This window comes from Crotalus tigris, unplaced genomic scaffold (assembly GCF_016545835.1).
Source record: "Crotalus tigris isolate CLP2741 ecotype Arizona unplaced genomic scaffold, ASM1654583v1 scf7180000018122.1127207, whole genome shotgun sequence".
NCBI classification, from domain to species: domain Eukaryota; kingdom Metazoa; phylum Chordata; class Lepidosauria; order Squamata; family Viperidae; genus Crotalus; species Crotalus tigris.
In genome coordinates, this window is record NW_024096835.1 from 989344 (window position 1) to 1007285 (window position 17942).

At 36.9% G+C, this 17942-nt stretch overlaps 1 protein-coding gene across 4 annotated transcripts in view; it reads left to right on the plus strand.

Annotated features, from left to right (window-relative positions):
• Window positions 1–17942, plus strand: part of TASOR (transcription activation suppressor) — a 71164-nt gene that overhangs the window by 25355 nt on the left and 27867 nt on the right. For 3 of the 4 annotated variants that reach the window (XM_039348141.1, XM_039348138.1, XM_039348140.1), the window contains exons 15-20: window positions 1556–1959; window positions 3697–3844; window positions 5435–5491; window positions 14219–15168; window positions 15989–16111; window positions 16778–16937. In XM_039348141.1, the coding sequence (XP_039204075.1) occupies window positions 1556–1959; window positions 3697–3844; window positions 5435–5491; window positions 14219–15168; window positions 15989–16111; window positions 16778–16937 (1842 nt within the window). The remainder of the gene's footprint in view (window positions 1–1555; window positions 1960–3696; window positions 3845–5434; window positions 5492–14218; window positions 15169–15988; window positions 16112–16777; window positions 16938–17942) is intronic. The other variant, XM_039348139.1, reaches the window with a different exon arrangement.

A 17942-nucleotide genomic window follows, 5' to 3' on the forward strand; every position in this document is an offset into this window, starting at 1 on the left:
AATGCAAATTAAAAATCGCTCGAATGACTGCATTTTACATTCATGCAGTTTTTATTGCTTGTATTAGTTAAAATTCAGCATTTTGGTTATTATGTGGATTGGCACTGGGCACATTCTATCAGTTTTTGTGGGTATGGAATCTGCAGTGCAGAAAATTTAACTCCCTGACATTTAAGTAAGTAAAAATCTACATGGAGTCAAGCCCCATTCCTGGCTATTTCATGGAAATGTCAGTGTTGTCTTTCTGGCAACAATATACTCTAGTAGTTTGCAACTGTTGCCTTTGGAGATTTTTTTTTTTAACCATATTTTCCGGCATATAAGACTTTCTAAACCATGAAAATCTTCTCAAAAGTTGGGGGTCGTCTTATACGCCCAGTCGTCTTATACGTCGGAAAATACTCGCATGTGCATTGGAGGCCAGCCGGCCAGGCCAGGAGGGGAGAAGCGATGCCTTCCGAGCGGGAGCTGTAGCTCCGGCTGTGCCCCTCTTGCGTGCGATGGGCTGCGCGGCGTGGAAAGGAGCTCCCGCGACCCCACCGCTGCGATGGTGCTCAGGAGGCTGGAGGGGCGGGCAGGTCCCGGGGGTGCGGCTGGGAGAGGGCAAGAGGTGCCAGGATGAGGATGGGGGGCTCCAGGTTGGCGGGTGTGAGAGTGCAGCCGACGGCTCCGAGGCGCATGGATCCTCCACGCAGCTTCCAAGGCCCCGGATGTGCCGCTGCTTGGCTCTCCACCAGGCTCTCCGCCAGAGCCTCCCCCCCTCCCCGGGCAATTGTGCGGAGCTGCTTGTGCGTCCTTGGTAGCGCCTTCCCCCTTCAATCTCTCCCTCCCTCCCTCCTTCAATATTCCTTCCTTTCCCCTCCAATCTTCCATCCTTCCTTCCCTCCTTCCATCTCCATCTCCACCCCTTCGCCTTCAATCTATCTCTCCTTCCTTCCTTCCTTCCTTCCTTCCTTCCTTCCTTCCTTCCTTCCTTCCTTCCTTCCTTCCTTCCTTCCTTTCCCCTTCAATCTCCTTCCTTCTCCATCTCCTTCCTTTCCCCTTCAATATTCCTTCTTTCCTTCCCCTTCCCTCCCTCCCAACATTTTTGAGCAAGGAAGAGTAAGCTTCTCCAGTGAGCATTGCTACCGTATTTTCCGGCGTATAAGATGACTTTCTAAACCATGAAAATCTTCTCAAAAGTTGAGGGTCGTCTTATATGCCCAGTCGTCTTATACGCCGGAAAATATGGTAATTTCCCAGTCTAGTCAGCAAATGTGAGATTTCCTGGTGATCTCTCCTGTAGGTACTACCCAAGTCAGATTTCTTGGGCTTAGCTGTTCATTAAAAATATCCAAGCAAGTTGTTGGGCTTGAAAATCAGTATAAATGTAACTGCTGATATTTTAGGCACAGCACATCCATTTTTGTCTTTTTTAACACTTTTCATTAGGCTCAAAATGTAGAATATTAGAAATGTATTTTCTTGTGTGTATCATATCCAACAATTGATGGATAGTAGAAAGCTTTTAGCATAATAATTGTTTTTTTTCTGTATATTTTTACCCCTACCCCAGCTGGACTTTTAGATGACAGAGCACCAGAATCACTTCTTTCGATGATAGCTGATCTTGGTGGGCGTGATACCGATTTGAGACAACAGAATGTTGCTGATCCTCCAATTACTGACCTATCTGGTGTTTTGAAATTACTTTCGGAAGTGCTTACGAATGCGGATTTTCAAACAGCAAGATTGGTTAAACAGGATTCAGTAGAAAATTATTCAAAGCAAACAGTTGACTACAATCCCATTTCACCAAAGATCAAGGAAGAACCTGAGCTTCCTATTACTACACATGAAAATACTCAGTTCAAGGATCCCCAAAGTCCAGTCACACTAGAAAAAAGTGCAACATGTTTGCCTAATTCTTTCGATGCCTCCACTATTGAAACAGATCCAGATCATATACTACCACTAAAAGTAAGAATGTTTGTGTTTTGTAAATCTGTTGCAATTTAACTTCAAGAGCAATTAAAAACTCTCAGTTAACAAAATCAGAGGACGGATCAGATTAGTAAAGCTAAAAATAATTGGTTATCATGAAATTTTGCTATATTGAACAATTGTGTTATACTAGTTAATGCCATTTTCAGTGGGAAAATCTAACTTGAATCTGAAGAACAAATTAGTGACATAGCTCTTTTTCTATATAATTACATGCGTATGTATGCCTTTGACACAGTGTTGATTCTTAGTGCTGTTTTGCACAAGTCACTGCCGTTTTCCTGACAATATTCCAGAAGGGGTTGCCACTGCCTGCTTTCGAGGGCTAAGGGAGAGTGACTGGCTCAAAGTGATCCAGGTGGTTTTGTGCCTAAGGCTGGATTAGACCTCATAGTCTCCCACTTTCTAGCCTGATGCCTTAACCACTACACCAAACTGGCTGTCCACATGACATTGTAGTTATTGTAACACTGAGTTTCTTGTTACTATTTCAGTCTTGGAGCCTAGGTTCATAAAAAATGTTATTGTTCCTTTTCGTGGAGACTTCTTTTTCATTGGCAAAATCAGCTCATCTTAAGTGGCAGTTCTTTACTATTTTTTCTCCCCACTATTTGAGAGACAGGAAGCAAGGTAGACTAAAAGACTTGACTGCTAAAACAATGTACCTTTATTCCCATAGTAAGCTGAATAGTTTCCAAATTGGGGGAAAAAAATTCAGTGCTTGAAATGGAGGCATTTGTAGGTACGTTTAGATAGTGAAACCAGACTGATGCAGAAATAGGACAACATTAGAGCAGAATTCCTTTAGAAAGGGTTGTATATAAGTGAATTGAACATAGCTATGTTTAGGCAGCTCTGTACCTGTCCAAAGTCCTGGTGATTCATTGCCAGTCATGTAGATATGCACGGAACTAGATGAATCAATAATCTAACTCCGTATAAAGCACTTCCTGTATTCTTACTACCCTTGAAGTTCCATGTGGCTTGAATGCTCAATGTATGAACATATTTACATCAGGATTGCCAGGAGTAGATTTAAAATAATGAGCATCTGTAGAGAAAGTAACAAAATAGGCACGAGCAAAAGTTTGACTAGGGCTTATTATCTGATTTGCTATGCTTGTCATGTACTGTCAGTTTGAGTGTTGAAGATGACTTTTTTACTCTCATGCTATTTGTGACTGTTGGCTGTTTAGTCGGTAATGGGGAGAGGGCATAATCATTCCTTCATTGGAAGAGATCAAGAGATGAAATTGATCTTGGGAGCCTGGGAAAGGTTGCTTCCTCTAAAATAGCTTCTTTTCAGCTGAAACAAATAACACGTCCAGCTGAAATGTATCTTATATAGTAAATAATTAAAAAAAAGTATTGCTGGCACTATCACCAGGCTGCAGTTTTGACAGTTGCTTTTCTTTTCTGTCTGAAAGTGACTTAATGCAAATGGTTGTACTTGAATTTCCTGAAAATAAGAGCCGCAGTAAATACAGATCGGGATATCACATTAGTGCTTCATTGATGATTTAAATTAATATAGTACAAAAATGTGTTAGTTTCTGAACACTATATATTGAAATGATTAAAGTTAACAGTAATGTTTGTATGTGTGTGTATAAATGAATACCCCTCATAGATGCAGATGGACACTTATCATATGCTATATTAATATACATAGCACCATGTAATTAACAATTGAAATCCTATGTATTTATTTAGGAAACAAGCACAGGAAGCATAAGCAGCTTTGATGGTTGTGCCAGTCCCTGTTCTAGCACACCCCTCGAACAGAATTATCATAGACAGCATTCCAACTCAAACAATTCTGAGGCAACTGAAATACATTGGAAACTGATTCCCATCACAGGTGAGTAATAGAATAAGTATAAAGTTCAAATCTTTGTATCTTTTAGATATCCAGTTATAAGTATCATAGATGATTTATGTTTAAATAATGTATTATCTCCAGGCTATTCAGCTAGTTCATAACAGTTTACAACAGGTACTTCTGTTAGTGGAGACTTTATTTTGAGTCCTTTGTTTATTTATATTGGTTCTTGGAGACATTTTTTTAAATATACTATTTTGAATTTAGCTAAAGTGCTCTGCAGTATTCAGTTGAGATGGAACAGTGGAATTCTATGACTGTGGAAGACACTCAGGTTATGAATCTGTCCTTTCATTGTATTAATGCAGGAATAGCTAGCTTTAATGTTGGATGTAACCTTGTCTAGAATCTAGATAGTTTGGAGGTCAATAATTTATTTTGGTATTTTCTTGCATAGATGGTCAGCCGAACATAACATGGCATTACAAGTATCAAGTGCCATCATGAATACATACGCAATTGGGGACATACAGAACTTATAAAAGATGAAAAAAGTTACATAGTTTCTAGGATAGTGGTTGTTCTATTCTGTAGTAAAAGAAGAAACTGGATTAAGTTCAAGACTAGCATGTTTAATTATTTTCCTTTAGAATGAAATTGAACAAATATTTCTTCTATTGGTGTGGGGTAATTTTTGATAGAATTTTTGAATATAATGGCTTAATTGACTGGATTTGGCCTGCAGATTACTAAATAGTTTTTGTGATCTAAAATTCTAAATCACTACATCTCATACCTATTGTACTTATTTAAGATAATGGGGGAACTTGGCAGAACATTTATAGATAAGTTCTGTTCCAATAATGTCGTAAACACTGTATTGAATTCAGGACTGCCAAAAAAAACTTTTGGCTCTAAAAAAATCTTTTAAAAAATGAGATTTCTCTCATTAACAGTTCATTTTAACCTGTTTTTTTAAAAAAATCTGGAGCTGTGTAAAATCATGGCTATACCAGTTTATGCAAAGAAAGGGTATATAAATTCTTCTGAGGCTAATTTCTCAAGGGTTCTTTTTAAAATGCAATTTGTTCATCAGGATGCCTTTTTAAAAATTGCTATATCACATTAATTCGTTTGAAGCCCAGTTTTCTTCTAAAATACTGTCTTGCTACTAAGAGATAAAACTTAGCAGCACTGCATTATGCTATTTCTGGATCTACTTGCTTTTAGTGGTGATTTCCATATTTATTTTTATGGACTAAATGCAAACTATTATCTCTGTGTCTTTTTCAATGAACAATGTGAAATTATTGAAGTAATATGGGTGTGGAAGCAGCAGTAGCATGGTTGGGTAGCTCAACCCTCTAGTACACCAGAAATGATTAACACAGGAATTTCCAGTCTGCTGGTTCTTGCAGTGTTTATAGATATAATCAATTCTGGAATTCAAATCTTGAATGAAAAGACAATTCCATTAGATCCAAAGATACTTGAAATTAATAATTAATACTTTCATATTCTCTGACATGGGCTAATTATTTTAATTGGTTTATAGAACAAAAAGTGTGAAAGGATGTACTTTATATATATTGAGAAACTCTAAACTTGCTAACTGCTGCTCTCCCTCAGGAGGGGTAGGAAGAGTTCCTGAGGATCAACTGAGAAAGCATGGAGATAACCAAACAGGTGAGAAGGATGGTCTTTACTGCGTATGCCCATTGCTATCCAGGTAGCTGAAAAAGAAGCCTGTTCTCAGCATTTAATTTTCAGAAGACTGTAAAACCAAACAGTTTTACACATAATTGTGGAAATTAATCCATTGAAGCAAGTATATTCGGAGTTTGAAACTTGAGAAATGCAGCCCACTTAAAGTACCCATGCTCATTGTTGTGCTTGTGGCATGTCTCTTTATCATACTTGGTGCATTGGTCCCGCCTAAAACAGTATTTGTATTATATAGTTTTTGGAGGTTATTTTGGGGTTGCAAAGGGGTTTAGTATATATAGATAGAGAAATGTTAATATATTTTAAATGGTATTCATTTTTTAATTTTTCCAGAAAAAAAAATGGGGGAGGCTTTCACATTGTTGTCACCTATTTAGTGTAGAGTTGCTTCTGAATTTGCATGTGGATAGATTTCCAGAAATTTGTTTGAGGAAGTACTCTTGCAAACCCAGGTGGCAGACTGGCCTGTTTCTTATTGAGGTAAAGGAGTCCCTGTGGATTTTACTCTGTTAGTCGTTGCTGACTATAGGGCAGTGGTTCTCAACCTTTTTAATGCCGTGACCCCCAACCGGTTGTAATTCGAGGACTTTCCCTGCCCGGGAGCGCCGCACATGCATGGTGCCGCCCCCTGTGCCGGCCGAGACGTAGCTGGCAAACAGCAGAGACGGAGCTGTCCCAGCCGAAGGGAGGTAAGGCACCCACTGGGCCCCACGCATGCCAGCAACCCTCCCTGCGCCCGCCGGCCTCCCACCTCCCACCTCTGGCCCTCTTTTACTTAACATTTTTAGTAGTTGCTCAGCAGGGAGGGGTGGAAACTTCCAGACAGCTCGCCTTCGCTGCAGATAACTTGCAGCACCGTTTGCAGAATGGGACTTTTGGTGGGCTCAGCAGGGCAGACACAGCCTGGACAATTCCTATTGGCTTTTGAAAGCCAATAGAATTAGACTCTATTCAAGAGAGTCTATTCTATTGGCTTTCAAAAGCCAATAGAATAAAAGGGAGTAGCACAGCTAAGGAAAAGGGGGGAAAAATGGCGGACTGCGTTGTTTGGCGACCCCCGTGAAATGGTCGTTCGACCCCAAATGGGATCGTGACCCACAGGTTGAGAACCGCTGCTATAGGGTGTGTGTGTGTGCTCATCTCTGTTTCAAGGCCATTGAGCCAGCACTCTCCAAAGACATTTCCATGGTCCTGTGTCCAGCATGATGTCCTGGAGTGCTGTTGCCTTCTCACCAAAGTGGTGCCTATTTATCTGCTTGCATTTGCCTGCTTTTGAACTGCTGGGTTAGCAGGAGCTGGGGCAAGGACAGGAGCTCTCCCTGTTGCATGGTGCTCGGTCTTTCCAGCTGGCAAGCTTGTGTCTTAATCATTGAGCCACTATGCTGTCCCCCTCTTATTGCATTGGTAAATAAATATTTGGCAGTTTGGTTACTGTCACTTGGGAAACACTTCTATTTGAAAAAAAAAATCCTATGTTCTTAGTCATAATATGGGAAGAAATAAAATATTTCTTACCTATTTGCATTTGGGGGAAGAAGTAATTTTTATATAGTTGAAGTAATAGTACTGATATTCATATATTTGTGACATTTGGAAATAAGATATTTTTTTATTTAGATGTGTATCTGAATATTTTACATTTGTATTCATCCTCAACACTAGAATTTGGTTCTTAATATGCTATCATAATAGAGCTTGTACTAACAAACTAGCATATAATTTAAGGGATCCCTTAATTTTATTAAAATTTTGAATATTTAATTTATTAGATTTTGAAAATTCGTAAAATCATTTTGCTTTCTATATACTAGATCAGTGGCTCCAACTTTTTCTATACCCTACACCCCTAGAATGCTTCTGATATATTCTTGCACCCCTTACAAAAGTTTGAAATAACGGCAACAAATTATGCATATATACTATATTTTGAAAACCCAAGTTTTCGCACCCCCTGGAATATTGTCTCACACCCCTGGTTGGGAACCCCTGTACTAGGTCACGTTAACTATAAAGTATAAATGTGTAGAAAATAGTTTCAGAACAGAATAACAGAGTTGGAAGGGACCTTGAAGGTCTTCTAGTCCAACCCCCTGTTCAGGCATGAAACCCTATACCAGATGGTTGTCCAATCTCTTCTTAAAAACTTCCAGTGTTAGAGCATTCACAACTTCTGGAATTAATTGTTCTAACTGTCAGGAAATTTCTCCTTAGTTCTAGGTTGCTCCTCTCCTTGATTAGTTTCCATTTGTTGCTTCTTGTCCTCCCTTCAGGTGCTTTGGAGAATAGCTTGACTCTCTTTAGGGTAATCCCTTAGATATTGGAACTTTTAATTAAACTAGACATACACAATTTCAGCACTGTTTTTTATATGTTTTAGTCTCCAATCCCTTAATCATCTTTGTTGCTCTTCTCTGCACTTTCTAGAGCAGGGGTGTCAAACTCGCAACATCATGTGACGTGTCGCGACGTATTGCGACTTTTTTTTCCATTGCCGGCAATGGAGTGGGTGTGGTTTCGGCATGACGCATACGACCATGGGCCGGCAGTTTGACACCCCTGTTCTAGATTCTCAAATCTTGTTAAGAATCTTGAGTTTCATGATCTTGTTGACATAATATAAATATAATATAATTCATTTAAAACTATATTTTTAGCAATAACTTTTTGTGGAATTTCCAAATTTCATATCACATTGACCTTAGTTTATTTCCCTCTAAAGTTCAGGCATAGACTATAGAAAAAAAAAATCATGGTCATGACCGCAAGTTGCTGCAAACAGCTGTAAATGTGAGCTGGTTGATAAATGTTCAAAATGTGATCATGTGACCATTGGGGTGTGTGTATAAGTAGCTCTAAGAAATGGTGGCTAAGCCACACAGATGCACAAGTTACAAGTTTATGAAGAAAGGAGAGAATATTATTTTGATCCTCATATGGACATCTAGCCATTTCTTCCTTTTTACTTACTTCTGCTTTAAGAAATGCTACAGTCTTGTAAAAGTGTTATTATCATTGTCAGATCTACCTGATCTTGTTATTGCATTTCTTTGCATCTTTTTGAGTTCTACAACAGCGGTCCCTAATCTTTCTGGCGGCAACGGTAGGGGGGAAGGGTTGGTTTCACACGTGCAACCTAGACCCCGCACATGTGCAAATGAAGCTTCATGTACTCACCCAACACTTCCGCGGCCCGGTTCCCAACAGGTCACAGACCAGTATTGGTCCGCAGCCCCGGGGTTGGGGACCCCTTCTCTACAATATCTTTCTTCAGATACAGTATTCTGTTTGGAATTGTACATAATACTCTTAAGTATAGATGCTCATTAATAGTCTTACTGTATTAAACATTTATGTTCAGTTTGTAATGATTCCACACTTGTTTTATTGATAGTACCCACACTCTAGGATGACATTTTCTTTAACTTATCTGCCATTAATCCAACTTACCTTAACTGAACAGTTACTGGAAGCCCAGATTCATTATGCCATTATTTGTACATATGTGAAGTTTGCAATGTTTCTGTGTATGTGTATGGATGTTTTTGTTTGTCTATACATCACTTTGCACCAAGTTGTTTAACTACTTTTGTCATGTTGAGACCCATTTGCTGAGTAGTACCTGTACTGGCTGCTGGAAATACATTATATAGAAGTTTGTCACTGAAATTTTTATAAGAACTTTTTGTTTTGAAATAGATTCTTCTCACGATCTTGTAAGTTAATAATCATAAAGTTGAAGCCAAACTTTTTGAAATCCCCCCCACACCACCTTTACATGTGCAAAAATTAACTTGATGAAAGCATCTGGAAGCCTCTTAATGAAAGATTCCATTTGAATGCTTGTATAGCATGTATGTTTGTACTGTGTCATATCAGATTTAATGAAGTTTAATAGTCTTTATTTTTAATAATAATAAGATGATGATAATGATGATGATGTTGGAAGGGACCTTGGAGGTCATCTAGTCAAACCCCCTGCTCAGGCAGAAAACCCTATACCATTTCAGATAAACGGCTGTCCAGTCTCTTCTTAAAAACTTCCAATGTTGGAGCATTCACAGCTTCTGGAGGCAGGTTGTTCCACTGGTTAACAACCTGCCTCCGGGAGGTTTATCAGGAAGTTTCTCCTTAGTTCTAGGTTGCTTCTCTCCTTGATTAGTTTCCATCTGTTGCTTCTTGTCCTGCCTTCAGGCGCCTTGGAAAATAGCTTGACTCCTTCTCTTCATTAGACTAGACATTCCCAATTCCAGCAACTGTTCCTTATATGTTTTAGCCTCCAGTCCCTTGATCATCTTTGTTGCTCTTCTCTGTACTCTTTCTAGAGTCTCAATATCTTTTTTACATTGTGATGATGAAAACTGGATGCAGTATTCCAAGTGTGGCCTTACCAAGGCATTGTAAAGTGGTATTAACACTTCACATGATCTTGATTCTATCCCTCTCTTAATGCAGCCTAGCACTGTGTTGACATTTTTGGCAGCTGCAGCACACTGCTGGCTCATATTTAAGTGATTGTCCACTAGGACTCCAAGATTCCTCTCACAGTTGCTACTATTGAGCAAGGTACCACCTATCTATACCTGTACATTTTGTTAGATGGTGCCCAATATTCATGTCTGTCAAGATCCTTATGTATCTTAAGCCTATCTTCTGGAGTGTTGGCTATTTCTGCCAGCTTGGTGTCGTCTGCAAATTTGATGAGTTTCCCATCTATCCCCTCGTCCAAATCATTGATGAAGATGTTGAAGAGCATTGGGCCCAGAACAGAGCCCTGGGGCACTCCACTACATACTTCCCTCCATGTAGATGCAGTTCCATTGAGGACCACACGCTGAGTACGGCTACGAATCCATCTGTGGTGATGCTATCTAACCTACATTTTTCTATCTTATCAAGTAGTAGGCTGTGATTTACTTTTATCAAATGCCATGTAAACTTGCTGCTTTTTGCTATTAAGTGCTGTTATTGGGATAGGCCGTATGCAATATCCTGAAAGGTTTAGTTCAGCATTTGAGAGTTGATCATTTCCCCCCCAAAGTACTCTTTTGGGGAGAAGCTTGTTGAGTTTGTTGAGTTACTTTTGGACAACTTCTGAAGGTCTTATAATATGTTCCATGGGACATAATAACTAGAACTATTTCCTCTTTCCGTTTTTGCAAATCAACAACCGTACTTCATCCAGAAAGCAACATAAGCTGCTCTTTCCTTTCAAATTAAAATTGTAAATTTGCCTTCTTTTTTCCTTTCTCTGTAAAATAGCCAAAGTAATCATCTCCTTTTCATTCATGGTGCTGAGAAAATGCAGACAACCTGGTTGCTTCAATTCTTTGCTCTGTATTTGTATAAAATTGGCAAAGTAATCCAAATGGTATGATTAATGTTTTATGCATTGAGGGCTTTGTATTTTTATGTATTTTTTCCTGTTTGGGTTTTTAAAAGTAATTTGTGCTAACTTAGTTGATAAATATGATAAACATCAAATGTCGATAATAATTCTGTGTTATGCCATAGAACAACCTTCCCTGTCTGGTATAAATGCCTTGCTAATAAAGTCATAGGTGTAAGATTGGCTACTAGATCATTGGCTATTAGAAGGAATTGAATTGGGTTAATAAGTTTTGTTCACTGTTGAAACTAAGTACTATGGCAGCAGGAACTATGAAATTGTGGTGACACTGAGATGTTGATAAGCAGTTATATTGGACATGAGATGTGTCTTAAATTAATTAGGATACATCTGTTAGGTTTAATTTAGTGTTACTAACATACAGGTTTATTAGACAAAAATATAATACTGAAAATGTAGCTGATATTTAACTTGAAAAAAATGTACTGTGAATATGTATGTATGTCTGTATGCCTATTGTGCTATTTGTTTTGTGTGCGGCTGCTGATAAAAACAGGATCGCCAACATGATTGCCAACATCCGGTAACGGATATGGCACAAGAAGAAGAAGAAGGAGAAGGAAGTAAGAAAGCTTAGAAAAAGTATGAATTAGCTAATGAAATTAAAGGCATGCTATAATAAACAGAAAGGGAAAGTAGTTAAAACACCAATGCCTTTAACTTTTCTATGTCTTTCTTTCCTTGTAAAATATTCTTGCTTCCACCCCATCTATACATTTTATTTGTTTATTTAATTTAGAGGTGAGATGTGTGTGTATGTATGTATGTACATATATATGTGTGCTGTGCATAGTATATATATGTAGTCTAAAAGAGAAGACCATATGCAATAACAAAAGAAAAACCTACAAAAGCTCAATAACCGCACTATCCTAAGACCATGGAAAACAGCCAGATTTTCATGGACTTTCAAAATGTCAGGGTGGGAGCCATACAGATCTCTGGGTGGAGAAGAGGGGATACTTTTCCAGAGGGTAGAAACCATGACAGAGAAGACACAAGTTTAGTTCCTGATAGTTCCTGCACTGTTTCACCAAGGGGACTCAATACAGCTCCATATATTGTCTTTTTTTTAAAAGATAGTTTTATGAAGATTTATTCAGCATTAAATACAATGAAAATAAAGATCAATTTCTATTTTTTTAAAAAGGAAGGGGAAGTGCAAGATAAGGAAAACTTCTGACACTTTCCAACATACTAAAGCATTTACAATCTCAACTTTTTACATTAACATTTAATAATTGTATAGTTACAGGCTGGCTTATAATAATAATCTTCAAACTAAATTTTAATTTTGTTTCAATTTCAAGCATAAAAGCCAGAGCAATATCGCAATAGAAACATGACCAAATAAAATCTTTGTTTAAAATAGTTTACCTCATCATCTTAACCAAATCCATTTTGGTTCATCTTCTGATGCATCTTTTTAAACTTCCTTTTAACATACATATTTTCAAATTCACTTTTAATAATACTTTGCAAACTTTAGAAATTACTCAAATGTTATACATTAAAAAGGAAAGATCATTTCATTTTCTTTCCTTCTTTTGAGCATACTTTCCAAATTTAATTTCAATAATCATTTTAAACCCCCTTTATAAGCATAAAGCAGTGTGTTTTAATTATGTTTATCAGACCAATAACCCTAACCCAACTTATCTAATTAAATGCAGTAAAATCTTTTTCTTCTTCAAAATGTCTGTTAAATATGAACTTACCTTTTTTTGTCAAATCCAATATGATTTTTAAAACAAATATGTAAGCATTGTCCATTTCCATTTCAGTTTTGAAGTGGAGATACCAAACTTGTTCTTTTGAGGATTGTAGATTTCCTTGCAACTCTTCTAATTGTACTGGAGGATTTACAATTAAATCATCTTAATAGTAAACACTGTTGGTGTCAGATTTATATTCTAAAATTACAGTTAAATCCTTTGTATTGCCAAATACTTATGCAATAAACTCAGTACCTTGTTAACATTCTGCACTCGGTTGCATCTCTAGATTATTCATCTTTCTTCATATTACTTGAGTAATTTGGCCCTCTTGCTCTTGTTTCATGACATCTTATGAACATAGTTGATCTATAAATCAAATTGTTTTATTTAAATACTGTTCCAAAATACATTTTTGCAGTCTATGTTTCAAATACTTTATAAATTCAACTCTGTTGTTTCTGTGTCCATGGTTTTCTGAATACTTTTCACAGTCTGTTGTTTCTGAGTCCATATTTACTGCTTTGAAAATAAATTCCTTTTGTGACTTTAAAGTATTTAGAGTTGGTTTCTTCAGAATGTTTTCCATAGTCTTTATGAGTTCATTAAACCTTTTAGAAAAAAATTGCATATTGCTAGACAGTCTCTCCCTTTCCCAAATGTCAGCCTCCTCGTCCTTTCTCTAATCTGATATGTTGGTGCTCAGTGGAGTAGATAAGTAAAGCAGGGAATACACAAAAAGAACAAAGAGGATATTTTCTGACTATTTTGATCTTAAGACTTTTTGCAGGTTATTACAATGCAGGTTCCCTGCAGTGAATTGTCAATAATACAAAATTCAAATATAAACACTTTCATCATTCAAAGAAATGTGCCGTGGTAAAGCAGAAGTTGATAAGAACAGACAAATAAATCAAAAAGAGCAGAAAAAACAGAAGGAACCCAGCAGGGGGTTGAAATAAATCAGCATTCAGCCAGCCAATTAACATTTAAAGATAAAGAACTAAAGCAAAAGTTCCAAAAGTGAAGTTAAAAGTCCCAGGTATGCTTATAAAAACATTCTGCCATTAGGAGATCAGGCTGCTCCACAAGGAGCTGCAATCTTCAAGATTCCTCTGGGGGGGGGGAGGAAGTGAAATCCCTTCAGCAGCCATCTTAGGGAGGAGAGAGCGCTTTCACATAATGCTTTTTAGTAGAGAAAGCATTGACTCTGCTGCCACTCTTGAATGTACCTATGCTGAATGCGTATTATTTAGCACTGATAATTTTTGTAGATTGGCTGGTGAGCCAAAAGCATAAACAAATCCAGTTTTATTTCAAGCATGTCTGCAGTATTTTATGCGAAAAATCTGTAATCCAGAGACTACTTTGCAAGCCAACATGCTGTTACTTACGTTCCAACATTTACGTTTTGGGTAATATATTGACATACATTTATAATAATGAATGTTTTTGCAATATTTATCAATTAAAGTGACACCCAGAGTACATTAATGTTGACAATACACTTATTCAGTGCATATTTTCAATATCTTTAGAGGTAATTTACCAATTTTTCTTGTATAGGCTTGAAGTCTCCAGATGAATTGTTTGCTTATTCAGCACCAAAGGATGCTTGTGAACAAGATCCCCGAGTTATAAACAGGCCAAGAAGTTCTGATTATGAAGTTGCATACTGTGCCTTTTCAGACATACAGAAAGAAAGAACAAAAGATAAAATACACACAGGTCAAGAGGTGAAATCTGAAGAACAGTGTGAATATGAAGCAAATAATTATGTATCAAGTAAGCATTCAGTAAGTGGAATAATAGAAACAGCCATATTAGAAGAGTACAACATTTTTACCAACAAGATTCAGGAAATTTTGCAGCAGAAGAACATTATGTATGTTAGTGGAATATCAAAACCTGTCATTTCAGCCCAGGAAAGGATTATGAGACTTTCTGAATTCATATGTTTACAAGCATCAGATATTGGTGTCCATAAATATGTAGAAAGACTAAGTGAAAAGCTCAACAGTGTTGCTTTGTCATGTTCACATGGTGTCCAGAATGTGTCCTTTACTGGAAGCACTGGACCAGTTGATAATTCTGTTACCAGTAGTGGATTGAATTTGCCCCTGGAGGAGCCTGTGTCTTCCTCAAATGGTTCTGAAGAACACTTTCCAGAGCCATCATGCAGCAGTGTAGAGGGAGATGTAGTCATTAATGAGCAGAATCAGTCAGTGATTTTGGATACAGAAAAAGAACACAAGCCTGTGATTGCTAACACAGAAGGAAAGTTAACAGCTGAGCCAAAAGGATCTCCTGTTGATTGTTTGCCAAAATCAGAGAAGATCTCAAAGCCTGTAGATAAATCAGATATTGGAACACAACCTGCTCTGGCTGGTTTTATTAGCCAGTTAAGACCTGAAGTGTTTGACAGCATTTTCAAAATTATTGAAGATGTACGAAAAAATACACTGAAATTCTACATTCATGAAGAACAAGAAAGTCTGCTTTGCAAAGAAATAAAGGTAAGCTTTGTACGTGAGTGTATGTCAGTTATGTGCATCTGTTTCAGAAAATTGCAGTAATTATACATGGGTAAGCCAGATTTATGTTTTTTCATGAGTGTTTTGTTAATGAAGTGATGCTTACAGCTAATAATAGCTATTTTTTCCGTATACGTTAAAAATTGACAGGAAATCTGCAAATTGATAGTTTGTTGGAGTGAGAGGAACAAAAGAGAAATAAAAAAGCGTGGGCCACATAGATTTTAGAATTTCCATCTTTTCAGTAAACTACAGTATGCATATAGTAGTAGTTGCTTAAAACAAATAGAAAGTTTAAAAAGATGTCTTTCTGTACAGATGTTTTACATAATGAAGGGTTATTCTGTTGATGCACTATGTATGTGGCATATTTTAATGTGGCATTTGTTAGAATTTTATACCACCTTTCTCCAACACTTAAGGTTCTCCTTTTTATTCTTATAGCAGCAAGTATTTGAAATAGGGGGAGCTAAGAGTGAGCAATAGTCAAACACAAAGAGAATTTCTATGACTAAGGGAAGATTTATAAAACTGATCTCCCTAGTACGTGTCCAACATCTGAACTGCTTCATATCATTAGCTTTCATACTGCAAGGCATGCAGTAAGCTGGAAAATTCAGTTTAAAATAATAATGTGCAGAGAGGATAGTGTATTAAAACAGATTTTTCAAAGAGTGGGTAAGCAAGATCAGTGAAAAAAATATTACATTGTAGCTAACTTGGTTTAGTTTCATTTTTGAATTGTTCCTTTTAGGTTTAATATTAATTGTATTACTTTTAACATTTTCTGTACTGGCTTTAGGAGTATCTTACTAAATTAGGTAATACAGAGTGCCATCCTGAGCAGTTCTTGAGAAAAAGAGCTGAACTGGATAAACTGCTTGTAATTATTCAAAATGAAGACATTGCTCATCTAATTCATAAGGTAAATGAAATGCACTTATTCTTCAATGTTCTATATAAGGAACAGTGGTTGGGGGGATTGTGTCAAAACTGAAATGTTCAATTTGGACAAGTTAGTATATATATGGGCTGAAAATATTGGTCTCTCTCCTCCCCCCCAACCCTAACACACACACACACCCATGCAAAATGTAATTGTCTAGGGCAGAAATGGTTGGGTGAGGATAAGAGCAGGAAATGGCACATGTGGAGATCATTTTTTTATTTTATGCACATACTCTTTGTTATTTTATATATCCTTAAAAATGTAAGCCATATACTATCAATGCAAGATATTAATATAAATAAGGAATGCTGTTGTTATTGAAGTGATGCTTACAGCTAATAATAGCTATTTTTTCCGTATACGTTAAAAATTGACAGGAAATCTGCAAATTGATAGTTTGTTGGAGTGAGAGGAACAAAAGAGAAATAAAAAAGCGTGGGCCACATAGATTTTAGAATTTCCATCTTTTCAGTAAACTACAGTATGCATATAGTAGTAGTTGCTTAAAACAAATAGAAAGTTTAAAAAGATGTCTTTCTGTGCAGATGTTTTACATAATGAAGGGTTATTCTGTTGATGTCTAATTTTAACTAATTTGTTTTATTGTACCAGTATCTCTTTCTATTTGCTTTTTTAAAATAGATACCATGTTTAGTATCTTTGAAGAGACTTTCATGTGTCAGTTTTGCTGGTGTTGAAAGTTTGGATGATGTGAAAAATCGTACTTACAATGACTTGTTTGTTTCTGGTGGCTTCATTGTATCGGATGAATCTGTTCTCAACCCAGAATCTGTCAGTGTTGGTAAGGCTCACATTCACTAAAGCATAGGGTAGACTCTACAAATTATTTATGTTCCTAATAGATCATTAATTTCTAAGGGCTCATATAGTCAAATATGGGTTTGTAATTGGGGATCTATTGTTTTGCTTTATGCTCACCCTTTGAGAATTTTGTTATAAAATAATGCTGTGAAATTCTGTTCTTTAGGGCAAAAATTCCTTATGTTACTTTAAAAATCTTCACTGGTAGAGAAAATACTGTTCAGCAATTAAATTTTTTGTAAAACAACTCATGCGGTAGTGCTGTTCAGAAGTAAGAAATAAATGTCCTCAATCTACATACATTTCCACTTTATGTTTTATTGTTGCTCACTTGAAAAGCCCCTGATTCCTTGGGCCCATCATTTACTTACTCCTGTGACTTTACAGATAGTCCTCAACTGCCAACCACTATTGGGTCTTGAATTTTGGTCATTAAATGATGTGGTTATTGAGTCATCATGTAACATGATCCAATTTTATAACCATTTTTACTATAGTCATTAAGTGAATCCCACTTTCTCCATTGACTTTGCTTGTCAGAAACTTCCTGGAAAGGTCACAAATTGCTACCACAGGATGCTGCAACCATCATAAATGCGAGCCGGTTGCTAAGCATCTGAATTGTGATCCTGTGACTGTGAGAGTGATGTGACAATAATAACTTTGAGGGTAGGTCATAAGTCACTTTTTTCAGTGCTGTTGTAACTTTAAACAGTCCTTAAATAAATAATCGTAGGTTGAGGACTACTTGTAATTAGCTGCAGTGTCTTGTACCTAAATGTAGATCAGTAATAATTATAGCAGTTACTAGAGACTCACATGCTCAGATCAATCCATCACATATTGATTTATATTAATCATAGGTGCTAACGCTGGCAATAGTATGCTGTTATGAAAATTTAGCATAAAAGGTGGATAGAGGGGAACAAGGAAAGAAGAAAACAAATAATGGGGAATGTTATTAATCTTTTTTTAATACTTTAGT